The sequence below is a fragment of the Tribolium madens genome, unplaced genomic scaffold, assembly GCF_015345945.1.
Source record: "Tribolium madens isolate multiple individuals breed KSU strain unplaced genomic scaffold, Tmad_KSU_1.1 Scaffold_19;HRSCAF=116;Tcas5.2_LG9, whole genome shotgun sequence".
Taxonomy (NCBI): Eukaryota; Metazoa; Arthropoda; class Insecta; order Coleoptera; family Tenebrionidae; genus Tribolium; species Tribolium madens.
Genome location: NW_025400983.1, coordinates 5749000 through 5764665, shown reverse-complemented (window position 1 = coordinate 5764665; position 15666 = coordinate 5749000). Strand labels below are relative to the sequence as shown.

The 15666-nt window shown below is 35.3% G+C and overlaps 1 protein-coding gene across 3 annotated transcripts in view; it reads right to left on the bottom strand.

Annotated features, from left to right (window-relative positions):
- Positions 1–894: 894 nt before the first annotated feature.
- LOC123014408 (integrin alpha-PS2) overlaps positions 895–15666 on the bottom strand; it is a 71012-nt gene continuing 56240 nt past the window's right edge. For 2 of the 3 annotated variants that reach the window (XM_044413509.1, XM_044413528.1), the window contains exons 6-17: positions 12831–12879; positions 12589–12666; positions 9212–9600; positions 9064–9166; positions 8779–9013; positions 8564–8733; positions 8359–8513; positions 8079–8311; positions 7507–8029; positions 1703–4354; positions 1423–1650; positions 895–1370 (exon numbers count right to left, since the gene is read on the bottom strand). In XM_044413509.1, coding sequence (XP_044269444.1) covers positions 1278–1370; positions 1423–1650; positions 1703–4354; positions 7507–8029; positions 8079–8311; positions 8359–8513; positions 8564–8733; positions 8779–9013; positions 9064–9166; positions 9212–9600; positions 12589–12666; positions 12831–12879 — 4908 coding nt within the window. In that variant the 3' untranslated portion in view covers positions 895–1277. The remainder of the gene's footprint in view (positions 1371–1422; positions 1651–1702; positions 4355–7506; positions 8030–8078; positions 8312–8358; positions 8514–8563; positions 8734–8778; positions 9014–9063; positions 9167–9211; positions 9601–12588; positions 12667–12830; positions 12880–15666) is intronic. The other variant, XM_044413519.1, reaches the window with a different exon arrangement.

The following is a 15666-nucleotide window of genomic DNA, read 5'->3' as shown; positions in this document are numbered from 1 at the left end:
TGAAGCAGATTTTTATTTAGTTGCGTTATTTTAGAGTCCAAATGACGAAATTGTGTAGACATACATAATATGTAGATATCTATAACCGTTGCTTTTTGAAAAACGTTTTTTTTTATAGTCTTCGGATTTAATTTACGACTTCTGAGATTTACAAAAAGTTATTTATTTATTTTATTCTTCGACACTGTCAAAATTTACTGTTTTTCTCCCGTGTAAGAGAGTTTTGACAACTGTTTGGCATTTCTCAATACGAAACGTCAGATTATTTTTAACAGATTTAAAGCAAGTTTAAACCTTATTGAGTCTAATTCGAAGAATAAAATGTTGTATTCAACTCGTTTGAGTGTAAATCGGACGCTTTATTCCACCTCGTGGATGATATAACCCACTCGGTGAGATAATCCGTCCGATTTACACTCAAACTCGTCGAATAAATAACTATGACTGATTTTTTTTAATTTAAAAAGCCGTTGTCTGTTTTCATACGGAACCACTTTTAGAATAAAAAAATTTTTCTGCATTACTGTAATCATCGAAGATATTTATAAATCTTAGAAGTTGTGGAAATTTAATCACTAGGGAGCAGCATTGTCAAGCCTAGACGTTAATACTTTGTGATAATTATCTAATCGAGGATTTTTTTAAGAGGAAGATAAAAATATCGATTATAGCAGAACTGACGTCATTGTCAAAGCCTGTGATTTACATGTTGTTGAAATTTATTCCAACATTAAAAAGATTTGTTGTGTTAGTGACACTCTTGCCACGTCCATGTTTTAAGTACAAATGTACCATACGTTTATTTGTATGTGCAATGATTTTAATTCACTAACATTATTTTTGTATCGCATTTTTTTAACGTACTTACCTAGTACAAAAAATAAAAGAATGATCTAACGTAATCAATAGTTTTATTTACAATGTCAAATTACAATGTACAAATTTCGACGGCAACAAACAATCGTTTCTTTTTCGTTTTAATTAAATTAGTGGCAAAACAACAAATTGTAACTAAGTACTTACAAACATTGACCGTTCGATACGACTAAATAAATTCCTATCATAACAAACGTAGTTTCTTTTGCAAAATATTGCAAAGTGGCACTAGTGAATAAGGCACTAAACAGAGTTTTAGTAAGTATTAATGTAAAAATTAGTCTGTTATGACTTCTTAAATAGAGATGGCGTTTCGGACATTTCAACTATACATTCACACGAGGACAATAAGTTAAGTGGAAGTCTTTTGGTTTGAAGGCAGTAATGTAGCTACCGGGGAATCACAGAGCTTCGTCGCCATGGTGATAACCGTTGCGGTTCAGTGGCTGTCGTTCGGGGGCGCTCGAAGGCCGGTTTCGCTTGAAGAAACCGAGCTGAAATTTGCTAATTTAGCAACAACACACCACAAAACTCCAAACTACTCACTTTATACAACAGGAAGATGATGAGTAGGAGGATGATCGTACCGGCGACCGCTGACAGTACTACCACCCACAGAGGCACAGTCTCGGACTTGATCTCTTCCGGTGTTTTAACAGCAGTCTCGACCTCTTTCACGACGGGCTTACTGCCTTTCAACGACACCAGATGGGGCACCTTGTGCACGCGTGCCAACATCATCGACGAAAATTGCAAAGCGTTGTCTAATTTCATCTGAAACAAAACACAGTCACGTTTCTGGCAACCAATCAAATGTCACAATTACATTTCTCAACACTTTTGCGTTCAATCGCCCTCTTAGAGCGATAGTCAAGGGTTTCCCGTGTTGTAGGTTCTCAATAGTGCACCTCATGTAAACACAACCCAGGTTCTTGCACGGGAACTCTTCTTTAATACCAGCAATGGACGGGTGACTGTCACCAATAATTTGACGTTTTTTCCTCCCATGGTGCCAATTTCTGGGACTTGGAGCGTCCGTTGGGACATTATCGCGTCCTATGCTGTTATAAACGGGTGTCACGTGGTGGGTTTCTGACCAATGGGAGTGCGAATCGCCCAAATTGCCCAAATCTAGCGCAACCGCAGTGAAGCCGCGGCCTTGGGCGGCCCCACCAAGACCTTGGCTGGCACCACCAAGACCTTGGTTCCTGGACTCGCCGTACGTTCCATACGTCTTTGGGTCTCTTCGGCCGGATTGACGTTCCGTCGATGAGACATCGTGGGGGTTCATATAACCCGAAATGGCCTTATCGTCGTCTTCGTCTTCGTAGAGCTCAGTCTCGTAGCTGTTTTCGTAGCTGTACGATTGGTTACCATAACCGTGGCCTTGGTTGTAGTTATAATCACTACCATACGATGGGCGGTAGCTTTGGCGACTACCATGACTAGTCTCTTGGTTGTATCGAGTGCTGGTTTGTACGTAATCAAAGGTACTCCCCGGGGGCACTTGTGTGCAGTTAATCCTGTCTCTGCGACCGTTAATCGTCTGGTAACACTCTTCGATAAAAGTACCATCACTTGAGTGAAACCCAGACCTACAATCCAACTCCTGCCAGTTTCCATTAACCAACTTGAGACACCGTTTCAAGATGTGTTCTTGCGTTATAACTTTTTTGGGTTCGGTGAAATGAATTCGGGGCAAACGGCCACAATTCGCCCCTCTCCAGTTTCCAGCACTGTCCATTTCTAGGCAAAAGAACCGAATACTCCCCTCTTGTTGGATTGCAACACTTCGCAACAATTGCAACAAATCTAAGCTAAGCAACGTGAATTGGCCACAATCAACTTCGAGTAAATTCTTGTAACAGCGGTAGATGAAAACTTGACCGTCGACTTTTTCAAAACGGTAAGTACCTTCCAACTGCTCGGTAAGGTCACTTCCGACTTGGAACACCTGGACTGTTGTAAAATCGTACCTTTGGGACACTCTATACACTCCTGTGTTGTTCCAATAGTGAGTACCGTTCGACTTCCAGGAAGTTTGAATCACTTGGGGTTTGAAACGGATCGATGGGAGGTGCCCACAAGCGACGCTTTGCAAGGTCTTGTAATTGTCGGCTTGGAGGCAGACATACCTGATTTTGCCGTCTGCTTGGACTCCTGTCGTTTGCAAAATCGCCAAACTGTGGAACCGCGCCAAGGAGATGCTTTCATCACAGGAAACTTCCTCATTTCCGTTGAAACACCGGTAGATAAAGTAGTTCCCTCGGAGGGGTTGCAAATGGTACACACCTTCCAATTGCCGTCTTAAACTCTCATCACCTTGGAATACCTGGACTCGGATTGAGTCTCGATGGCCGATTTCGAAAACTCCCGTGTTGTTCCAATAATGAGTGTCATTGGAACCCCAATAATTCCGGATAATTTGGGTTTTGACTCGAATTTTGGGAACATTGTCACACGTGGTACTCCGGAGGTTACCACTGGAGTCGGGTTTGAGACACGCATACCGAATATTACCCTCTTGTTGTATCCCTGACTGTTCTAAAATCCACGGAAGGTCGATACTCGAAAACGAAAAGTTTTCCCCACAATCGATTTCTTCTTCCCGGCCGTTGACTCGCCGGAAGCACCGATAGATGAAGTCTTTCCCGTCAATTTTCTGTCGTTTGTAACTGCGACTGTCTAGTTGTCTTGCGATTTCTTCGTTAGCGTCAAAAATTTGTACTCTTGTGGCCCCTTCCGTGACTGTGGGTACAAGAGGGATTTTGGGTACTCGTCCACATTCGGTTTTGCGCCAATTACCGAAGGAGTCTTGGTCGAGACATGAGTACCGAATGTGGCCTTCTTCCTGGTACTGAACATTTGAAGTTTCCAGTAGTTGGGGCAAATCCACCCGAGAGAATGCAAAATCGGTACCACAATCCACTTCTTGGTCCGATTTGAGACATCGATAAGCGTACTGTTTCCCTCCAAGTCTGAAATGCCGGAAATTCCCACTCAAACGCCCCGATGTCTCATCCGCAGCCTCAAAAATCTGAACTCGAGCCGAGCTCTGCCACGTGTGGGCCGTTTTGTTGTGTCTCACGTCGAAGACATTCGAGCTATCGCCCGATTTCTCAACTTCTTTGTTGATTTTTTCGTCACCTTTGACGATTTTACCCCCAATTGTTGACCCGATCTTCTGGTAACTCTGGTTTTTGTTTGAGACGAATTTCTCTGATGTTGTGTCAGTGGACACGTCGATGTCGTACAACTCCCAGATTGACTTCCTCCGTGTTGGTACTTCAAAGTCACGGTAATTGGCCGGAATTGGGCCACATTTCAGATTCAAATTTTCCGTAAAGGAAAAGTGTGGTGGATCCACTAAGTAGAGAAAATCTTCCCCACTTGCTGTGGTAGCCGGCCAGACGAAGAATATTTCCGTTGCTTTAATCGTGGTTCGGCCCCCGTTTTTCAGCTCGTAGACGTGAATAACCTGTAATAAAGTTTTAGATTTAATATTTGTTTGGTAGTAGAAATCAGGGTGGTTCACATAACTTTACGAGGCTTGCGCCTAATGTACGCACCCAAATATACAAAAGTCACAGAACACTGGATACACTTTTAATAAAAATAATTTAATTATTTAATTTTTGGAAACCCATGACTGTAGTTGCCAAACTAACCACTGTTTCATTAATAGTCATAAACTACTGTTTTTCAGATACAATTATCATTTGTTCTAGCAAGAGACGGCATGAATATGATTCTAAAGTCTGTTTTTTTTAATGGAAATGCCAAACAGTCTTAACGTTGGCATCACTAGTAAATTCATTCATGGTAATTTTAATAAAGAAAGTTGGCAGTTCCGGTTTTTTGAATTAATTTGAAAACAATGTCATTAAACGTCAACACAAAAAATCGTCTAAGAAAATTTAGAGACGAAACACCAAAAAAGAAAGAAAAAAAGAACAAATTCGGTACACTAACAGCTTTTCGAAATTTGGAAACGAATAGTTCGCAAGCAGGAAGTTAGAATAAGGGCCCGTTAAAATATAGACGCAATTTAATGCACGTTTGCTGAACATTCTTAATTTATACCAAAAAATTTACAAGAATACAAAATAAACATGAATGAGAAAGAACCTCGGAAATGAGTTGAAAAAGTAATAATTTTGAAACTAAAGCTGAAGAAGAATTTATAAAATGCATCAACTTTGAGCTCATTTCAATCAATTACACAAAATTTATTGCCAAACATCATAATACCTACTTGTATATTTTGCTAAATAACTTTTTTCTGTATATACATCCTTTTCTTCAAAGTTTTTGTAGCAAGAATCTCATTTTTGTCCACAACATTGTACTTACTTGAGGTGTGTTTCTGTCAAAATTATTAGCACTGAATTCTGCTTTAGACCTTAGGTAATGATGTCTGTCCTCAGGTATTCAATTATAGCGCTTTTAAAAAGCAAACAGGCACACAAGATTCATAAAAGTCAAAATTTTGACAACATCTCAATTGGAGCACATAACCATAATTTTTTAACAAAATTTTTAGGGACAAAAACAAAGAGCAAACAAAATTTGTGGCTATGGAGACAAACTGCTACCAATTTTTTCACCAAAATTTTGACTTGGTAATTTCCATTAAAAAAAAATAGACTTTAGTTTATCTATCTTATGGTGCTATTCTGTAAAAAAAAATACGTGCTATAGCGCTATAACTCTTTAAGCTATCGACTATAAGTAAAAATCGAATTCTCTAAGGAAATATTTCTCTATACCTAAAATTCTATAAGCTTAAAGTCTCTATAAAGTTATGGCGAGAAATTTGCTGACCGTAAAGACTTATAGTCTCTATAACGATATATTGTCATAGTAACAATGTCACTCCTCAATAATTTATTATAAGTACTTCTCTCCGTATTTCGCCAGTGATGCTAATTTTTGTTCTCTTATAATTATTGGTATCGTGTAAAGTTAATAATAAGTACATAGTTCAGTGATGGATCGTAATAATATTGCACTAATTGCATTATATTTATTATTAAATGAAGAAAAAAGAAGGTAATGTTGTGGACAATAATGAGCTTCTTACTACAAAATCTTTAATAAAAAGAGTGTCTATTTAGAAAAAAGTTATTTTGTAAAAGGTACAAGCAGGTTTTATGAAAATCGGTAATAAATTTTTGTGTAATTTATTAATATGAGCTCAAAGTTGATGCATTTTCTAAATTCTCCTTCGGCTTTAGTTTCAAAATTGTTACTTCTTCAACTCGTTCTTCAAAAACGTTGCAAACAATCCTACTAATTTAATTACGTTTTTTTCTCTTTGATGTTTATGTTGTATTCTCATTAATTTCTTACTAAAAATTAGAGAATGTATAGTAAATTTACATTACAAATTGTGTCTAAATTTTAGCGGTAGTCTTTTTCTGACTTTTCGTCTTCAAATTTCCAAAAACTGTTCGCGATACTCAATTTGTTCCCGTTTTTGTGTTTTCATTTCTAAATTTTCTTAGACGATTTTTTTGCTGAATGCCATTTTTTATTAATTAAATTAAAAACTGGAACTGCCAACATCCAAAAATTACCATGAATAAATTTGTTAAGACTGTTTGACATTTCCACTTAATAAAAAACAGACTTTAGGGTAATTACAGCGCTATAACTCGAATGTTTACATAGACGCTTAGAGAATACCAATTTTGATACGATTCTATAAGGACTTTAAAAAATTTATATACAGAGCTCTATTAGCTATGGAATATACCAGCTTATAGACTATAGCAGATTTTTAGAGAATAGCCCAATAAATCACTAACTAACTAAAAACGTTGTATGTGTAGCATATTTTCCAAACAATTAATTAATTAAATGGTGTAAGAATTCTTTGAATAAACAATATGTTGTGTTTGTGTTTTATTTAAAAGAACCGCTAAAATAGACCAATGAGAAGTGCCCTCAGATAAATTCAAGTATAAAAAAAGACTTCAAAGGGTATATAAAGAAGAACAGGCCGCCACACCGGCAGATTCATTTGAGTCTCCTTCCGGACCTCTTCGGACGAAATCACTAAGACCTCTGTTGGTGGAATAACTTCAGCACCTTTTCTGAAGGACTGTACTCTTTGGACATCTTCAAAGAATACGGTCGACGGGAGCTTCTTCCGTCGTTAAACCACACCTACCCCAGGACATCTTCTGGGAGCCGAGTTCATCACTGGACACGGGCCACGGGATCTCTTCCGTGGTAAGGGCTTAACATCTGGGACTTCTTCCAGGTGGTATCATTTCCTGGACCTCTTCAGGAAAAACAACCGACGGGACTTCTCCCCTCAAATTCACCCACGGAGGACCTCTTCTCTAAGGGCTAGGGTTCACTAGGTCCAAGTTAGAATTTCTTTGTAAAATTACTTGTTTTATCTGTTGTTATAGTTCCTCAATAAATTTCTCTTTTCAATCACCTGTGTTTAATTAAATCGAACCTCCCCATTCCTCTCCACTGTATAAAAGCTGGTCGGAAAGGCACTCTTATGTAATGTAGACCTATATAACATCTCCAAATAGTTCTTTTCTAACTTTTAGGAAAAGTTGGTGGCGCCCGGTTTAAAGAATAAATATAAGAAAAAAAGGCATTACAAACCTGAGGACCGATCACGTCTTCAGACAGGCGGTTTTCAGGTGAGGTGCGATGAGTCTGATTGGAGATGTCGGCGGCGTAGAGAGACGAACTCGGAGTGAATAAAACTTCGTTGGGTATTGACCATCCCCGAATTTCTTGTATCACATCATAAAGAATCGAAATCCCGATTTTCTGCTTGTTATTGTACCGAGTTTCGGGTAAATCCTCATTGGTGCTATTGACAGCAACCTCAAAGAAGAGATTCGAAGGTAGTTCTTTGGCATAGTTGGGTTGCCACAGGAGTTTAAAGTGAACGACTTTGTTAGAAGGCACTGGGTTACCAATATCGCACTTGATGGTGAAGTTTTCGGACGCACTACACAACACATGCGACACCACTTGGATATCCTGACTGGAAATATAGAAAAAGCCGTCGGGGTATTTAACTTCAACAGTTGATTCGAATGCGTCTTCTCCATTGTTTGTCACGGAAATGTTCAAATAAAAGTTTTCGCCCGAATCCAAGTAGTACTCTTGGACGCTCCTGGAAATGAAGATATTGAGGAGAAATTTGAAACGAGTTTGTTACTTACGGTGTTACGGAAATAACCAAATCCGGGATACAGATGTTATCTGAACCGCAATTCTTTTGTATGCTGATTGAATCTTTCTTGGATGGGGGTGAGTTGAGGTCGAGGACTGGTGTGAGGAATGAACGGGGGTTGCGAGGTAGTTGTTGGAGGTTTGAGGGTGTGAGGTCTCGGTCGTCTCGCATCCAGTATCTAGCTTCGACCACCAAAGCGGTGAGTTTATCGCGGATTTCGCTCTAAAAAAAAAGTCAAACACAAACTCGATCGTCGAATTAGTTTTTACCTTGACATAAACGTCGATAGGATTTGTACATTTCAAGTCTTGTCCCTTCAACATTGTTATTGTCGCATTTTTCCTGCTTTGCCCTTCATCATCCACGAAACCCATTCGTGAGTTGATCAACTTCTTCGAGTCCAAAATGTACTCAACACCCAAATCTACAATTTCCATGTGAGAAAGAAACACTCTAAATAATCTATTGACGTACTTAGGGAGTTTGGTATTCCTTTTCCATAGTACCTGCTACAGAACTGGATTTGGGTCTTGGTCGCAGTACTACCATCACTTCGAAGGGTATAATCAGGACTAGTGATATCAATGAACTTGTTATGGGTGAGAAACTTGACTGAAGCTTCAACACTGATGACCGGACGCGCTCTAAAGACACAAATTGTACTAAAATTAGGCAACAAGAGTACCAACCTGAAGAAGAAAGCTTTGTTGGATTCATAAGCACCAACAGCCATGTCTGGATATTGGTTATTGTCCAAATCCATTCCTCCGGTTATGGAAAATCCGAAAGTTGTTAAGGAAACGGCTACATCTTCGGCGAAAATGACTTGAGAGAACTTCTTGCGTACTCCTTTGCTCGAACCATGGTAGATGTAGACAGCACCGCGATTTTCAGTACCATCGTAGGGGGCCCCGACTGCGAAATCTACAATTTTCAAATTTGTGAAATTTGTAATTTTGTGGTACCAGGAGTACCTCCGAATCCGTCTTGGTTGATATCTCCGAGTGAGGCTACAGCTTGCCCAAACCTGGATTTGGAATTGAACCCATCGATGACATAGTTGGCGACAAATCTACCCTACAAGACACAGTCAAAAACGCCCCAATCATTTTCCCTAATTACCCTATCGCTTTCGTGGTAGATAACATAGACCCTGCCCACATCGTATTTGTCTTTGTTATTCTGCACTGTGTACATGGGTGCCCCCACGATCAAATCCAGTTTACCATCACCATCAACATCGCAAGCCGCGAGGGCATACCCATAGTACGACCCGATTTGGTCACTGGTGAAATGTTGAACGTAGTTGGTGAGATTCATGGTGAACAAGAGTACTTTTCCTTTGAGATTGTTCCCTCTGGGCATACCCACAGCGATGCCTTCTTCGCCATTACCCAGAAAGTCGCCCACGATGGTCGAGTAACCCATGTAGGAGTCGTCGTCTTTTTCCGTACCCTCGGTGGTGGCGAACACTGCAGGGCGCGTTTCGAGACTCTGTTGGTGGACTTGGCCTGGAAGGAAGCTCTTTGGTCAGATGAGGAAGAGGCAAATGGTGACGAGTTAATGGATTACTCGGTTTCGGATTAATGGTTTACCTGTGTGATTAACGGTTTACCGACACCTTTGACGAGGTTGGGGTAAGTGAAATGCAAAAACGTGGATATTTGGGTGGATGGGTGATTAAACTTTGATAAGTGTGAAATAAATGAAATGAAACTTTGCTACAATAAATGTGAAGAAGACAATTTCGTGTATGTGAAACAAGAACCTTCCTACATACAGGTGTTACAGAAATAACTTTAACTTTAACTTGGGAAAAAAGTGTTTAGCTAAAATTTCAGTGTCAGAAAAATGCTTCCAAACATTTAGGTCTCTATTGGGCTCCAATGATTTCTTTACCAATACTTCTAACACAGTTTGTTTTTTATAATAACAGTGAGTGAAAATTATATTGTTTTTTTAAATAGAATGAAAAATATTTATGAATAACGATGGGTAATTTAAACCTGTGGGATTGACTTAGAATTTTATTTAACCTTCCACCGAATGTGAAAAATAATATTTAATCTAAGAAATAAGAAATGCAGAAAAAAGTGAAAAAAGTTAACTAAATTAAAATACAAAAAATGTTTCCAAATGCATTGAGTTTCTATTGGGAGAACTGAAACCATTTTTTTTTGTAACACCAACATACAGAATGCGCCAGAACTCGCGCCCCAGAGAAAAATGCTATATAAAGTAAGATACCAGGATCATGGAAAAAATGTTAAAAAAAAAATTATCTATAAAAATTTCGAAGTTATGAGGGTTTAAAGTTTGCACTTTGACTTTATTTCTGTTAGAAAAATAATTTTCCAAGTTTTTTTGCTATAGGCTATTAAAAGAGGAAACAAAGAAGCTGTATCCTAAATTGTAACTCTGTTCAATGTTATTTGTGGCTTTTATTGGCTAAATTTTTGTCCCTTTACTAAATAATTGTAAAAAAACATATACAATATCATCAGTATCATTAAATAGATATAATAAAATGTCATTTGTCAAAAATTTTTGACAGATGGAATTTTTTAAACATTTTTTTCATGTTCCTGGTATCTTACCTTACTTGAAAATTTTCTCTGGGGCGCGTGATCTGGCGCACCCTGTATAGTAGTGTATAGGGTGTTAAAAAAGATTCTAAAATATTTAAGGAGGTAATAGTATGGACCAAAATAAACAAAAGTCTTAACTATTCTACAGTTGGCAACACGTTGGCTGGGAATCTGGGCTGGAAATTTTCCACACAAACTGAAAGTGAAAATAACCATTCGTCTTGTACAACATTTTTGTAATAACTTGCAGCAATACAAGTTTTCTGCTCTAAAGTGAACATTATTTCACTCAAAATGAATAAAACGCTCACTTGTCAAAGTTTCCACTGATTTTTGATGTCAAAAATCAGGATTCGCATCTGAAGAACTTTAATCACCGCCTACTCTAATTTATTTTTTTTGATCGCACGTTTTGTTTGAACAGATTGCAAATAAATATTTCAAAAAATGAACAATTTTCGATATCTCCGAAACCGTTACTTTGCGGACTTTTTTGTTTGTTTTGATCTATACTGAAATATTTTACAGTCTTTTTTAACACCCTGTATGTTTATTAAAAACAGTGGGTACAAAGTGAAAACACTTGTTTAGTAAAGAAAAAAATAGGTTTTTAAAAAAATAGTGAAGAATATTTAATAGAACTAATACAAAGAAATTAAAAGAGAAATAAAAATTAAGAAATAATTACATAAAAATACCGTATAAAATATGTATTACAATTATTTAGAAGTTTATTCGTGTTTATTAATAATATTCAAAGAAATGTCTATGAACTTAGGAAGAAAAAGAAAGTAAAAGGCAATTTAGAGAAATTTTATTAGACAAGAAGACGACAGACACCACTTGTTTAAATTTTGGAAAAAAATATATTTTTTGGTTTAATCGAAGTTAAATTCAAACCTGTGGGATTGACTTTGAATTTTTTATTTACCCTTCGTTATTCATATTAAAAAGCCCCACTTTGAGAAAAGGATGCTTCCACCGAATTTGAAACATATTTAATCTAAAAAACAAAAAAAGTAAGAAATACAAAAAAGTGAAAAAAGTTAACTTAAGTTAGAATACAAAAAAAAATGTTTCCAAATACTTTGAGTTTCTATTGGGAGAACTGAAACCATTTTTTTTTCTTTTTGGAACATTAATAGATATGTTTATTAAAAACAGTAGGGACAATGTGAAAACACCTGTATAGTAAAGAAAAAAATAAAATTTTTAAAGAAACTAAAAAAGAAATAAAAATTAACAAATAATTTAGATAAAAATTCTGTATAAAATATGTATAATAATTATTAAATTATTTCCAAACTTTTGAACAGTTTTCTGCATTATTCGTGTTTATTAATAATAATAATCAAAAAAATGTAAAGATTAAAAACCAAGGTAAAAATATTTATGAACTTAGGGAAAAAAAATAAAAAACAATTTTTAAGTATTGAGAAAATGCGTAAATGGTGAAAATCGTGAAACAAATAGAAAATTAGAGGAGAAGAAAAAATGTTGTTTAGTGTTTTGTTGTGAAAATGGCGTAAATCCACCCTAAAACGTCCACGTTTTTCACCGATTTAATAACATTAATACAAAAATTAATATGTTACTGAAGCGTTGCTGATCCCCTTAGCTGAAACTAAACCTGAAAACTAAAAATTGTGTTGTTTGTCGCCAGTAAAGCGGATGAATCCTCGCAGTGATGAAGAGATGAAGTGTTAAATGACCATCTGCTGTCTATAGTTTTAATCCGGCTCGATTTTGTTAAACGGTTATACGATTAATTGAAATTAATTTAGATTATGCATTAATTAGTATAGCGACTCTCACTTTCCTGCACCGAATCGCTACATTAATTTTAGTTATGAGCTTTGTTGTTGTTTTGTTTGTTTGTTGTTGTTTTTAAATGTTTTATGCTTTCAATACCTTCAGCGCCGTAGGTCGCGGAGAATAGCGTAGGTTTAAATTCAAACGTGGCGTGAGCATCAACGGAATACATTTGTCCTGAAACACACCAATTGTGCAAATGTAAACAATAAATTTCATCGGTTCAACAATTGATAAAAAAACTAAAATCTGGCGCGCTATTTCAACTAGAAGCCTGTAAAACAGAACAAGAAGCTTGAAAGGAAACACTAAGTAAATTGATGAAAAGGAGGAAGCTTTACCTTGCCAATACCAACTGCCCGGCGAACCGATGAAAAGGCGGTCTCCGACCTGAAATGGAAAAGAAAATGACGTTAATTAATGTTGGATGGAATTCTTCGGATACGAGACGAGCCCCTTCACATGCAAAATGATATCCGCGTAGGAAATTTTTGATTTTTTTATGATAACAATATTCACATTCACTTAATCGCAAATGATGGAATGTGTGTTGGTTTTACTGAAAGATTAAAGAAACCAAAACTGATGTAGAAACATGGTTTGGACAGGTGTATCAATGTTTAAATTGACATTGTAGTGTTTACTCTCCAAATGTTGTTCTTACGTCAAATTTAAACCATCACAATGAATTCCATCGATATTTTTCATTGAAATACTTGACTTAAAATAAACTCTGTAGTGGAGTAAACATACTGGTGAGTAGATAAAACCGAGAAAAAAGATTATCAAAGTAGTTTGTGAAGATTCCTCCAGGTTAGTCTTTTTTGCAAATAAATCCAAAAAAAATTAAAACCAAAATAAGAAATAAAAGAGAAGACTTGTTTCGTTAGTCTAGTCGATAATTTTTAGAAGCTGCTTAAAATGAGTCATTAAAAATAAGCACACGTTTTTGTTGTTGATGGATGTCTTCAACTACTCGTCTCCCATATGGGATCAATCTCGCTCAGAAAATTATTGCATGGATGTGGTAATATGACTACCAGATTACCCATTGCTCCCATATGTCAGGTGTAAGCTCTGAAGCACTTTTACAGCGCTCCAAACCAATCCTTTGACAGTTAAAAGTTTAAAAAATTTACCAAATGTTAAAATGACAAAGAATTCAACTAAAGAAATTTTTGCGTTTTCTGCATTGAAATACGAGTAGCTTAAAATAAGCATTATTTACACTAAGAAATAGGCTAAATCGTAAGTAACTAAAACAAACAAAAAAAATATATCTCCTGCGTTAATTCATTTAGATACTTATCAAATTACTTGCTACCAATTTTGTTATTGAAACTTTGATTTATTGATAAAAATGCTTAACCTCATCTGTTACATATAAAAAATTTTTGCTTCTCGTTTTTAGAATATACTAAGTTTTTGTGAAATTATGAGCTCTTTAGAGTCGCAGTAATGCAAAACTGTATACTGCGTGGACAATAATGTAAAATTTATAATTTTTTCCTCATGTAGTTTTAGATTTCTTTCCTTTGAATTAATTGCTACCGATTTTTTCATTCAAAATTTGATTTATTGATGAGAATTTTAAACCTCATCTGTTATAAATGAAATTTTTTGCCTGTCATTTTTAGGGTATAAGATTTTTTTTATTGATGAGCCCTTCAAAGAGGAATGTATGGACAAAACAATGTAAAATTTCATGATTTTTTTCATGTAGATAAAAATTTCTTCTCTTTGAGTTTCCAATTTTTTATATAAATATTTTATTTATTGAAAAAAATTCTTAACTTTATCTGCTATAAATTATAAATGAAATTTTTTGCTTATCGTTTTTAAAAAATAAGTTTTTGTAAAATTATGAATACTTTAGAGTGGCAGTAACGCAAAATCTGGATATACGGACAAAATAATGCAAAATTTATTAAGTTTTTTCACACACTAATAGATTACTTTCCTTTGAATTAATTGTTACCAATGTTTTAATTACAAATTTGATTTTTTGATAAAAGTGTTAACCTCGTTTGTTATACCTAAACAAAATTTTTTACTTGTTATTATTTTTAGAATATAAGTTCTTTGTAAAGTTTAGATTGGCGCAAAATCTGTAAATGCGGACAAAATAATGCAAAATATATAATTTTTTTTTCATGTAGCTACAGATTTCTATTTATTGAATTAATTGCTATCGATTTTTATATTGCAATTTGATTTATTGATAAAAATTCTAAACCTCATCTGTTATAAACGAAATTTTGTGTTTGTCATTTTTAGAATATAAGATTTTTATAAAATTATGAGTCCTTCAAAGAGGCATTAAGTTATATTTTTTTATGTGGCTATAGATCTCTTTCTTTTGAATTAATTGCTACCGATTTTTTCATTGAAATTTGATTTATTGATAAAAATTCTAAACCTCATCCGTTATAAATAAAAATTTTTGCCAGTCATTTTTAGGATATAAGATTTTTTTAATTTATAAGCCCTTCAAAAAGGAATGTATGGACAAAACAATGCAAAATTTATAGATTTGTTTCATATAGATATAAATTTCTTCACTTTGAGTTTCCAAGTTTTTATATTGAAAATTTTATTTATATCTATCATCTGTTACAAATAAAATTCTTTGCTTGTTGTTTTTAAAATATAAGTTTTTTGTAAAATTATGAACAACTTAGAGTGGCCGTAAATCGGTAAATGCGGACAAAACAATGCATTTATGAATTTTTTTCATATAGCCATAGATTTCTTTCCTTTGAATTAATTGTTACCAATGTTTTAAATGAAAAGTTGATTTATTGATAAAATTCTTAACTTTGTTATAAACAACATTTTTTGATTGTTATTTTTATAATATAATTTCTTTTTAAAATTATGGTCCTTTTAGACTGACGATAAATCCGTAAATACGGACAAAATAATACAAAATTTATTGTATTTTTTTTCATGTAGCTAATGCTACAGATTTTTTTCCCTTGAGATATGTTCACGTTATTTTCGTGTACTGTCCTAGCAAGACAATTCTTTTAGTCCTCGAATCTAAGAACAAATAAAAATCCGGCACGACCGACTCCGGTCCATTTAAATACACCGGAGAGCGTGCACGTTACTCCGGGCCGTAAAAACTTTTGTATATGATACGTATTCGCTCCAATAACATTACGCTGTTTAGCA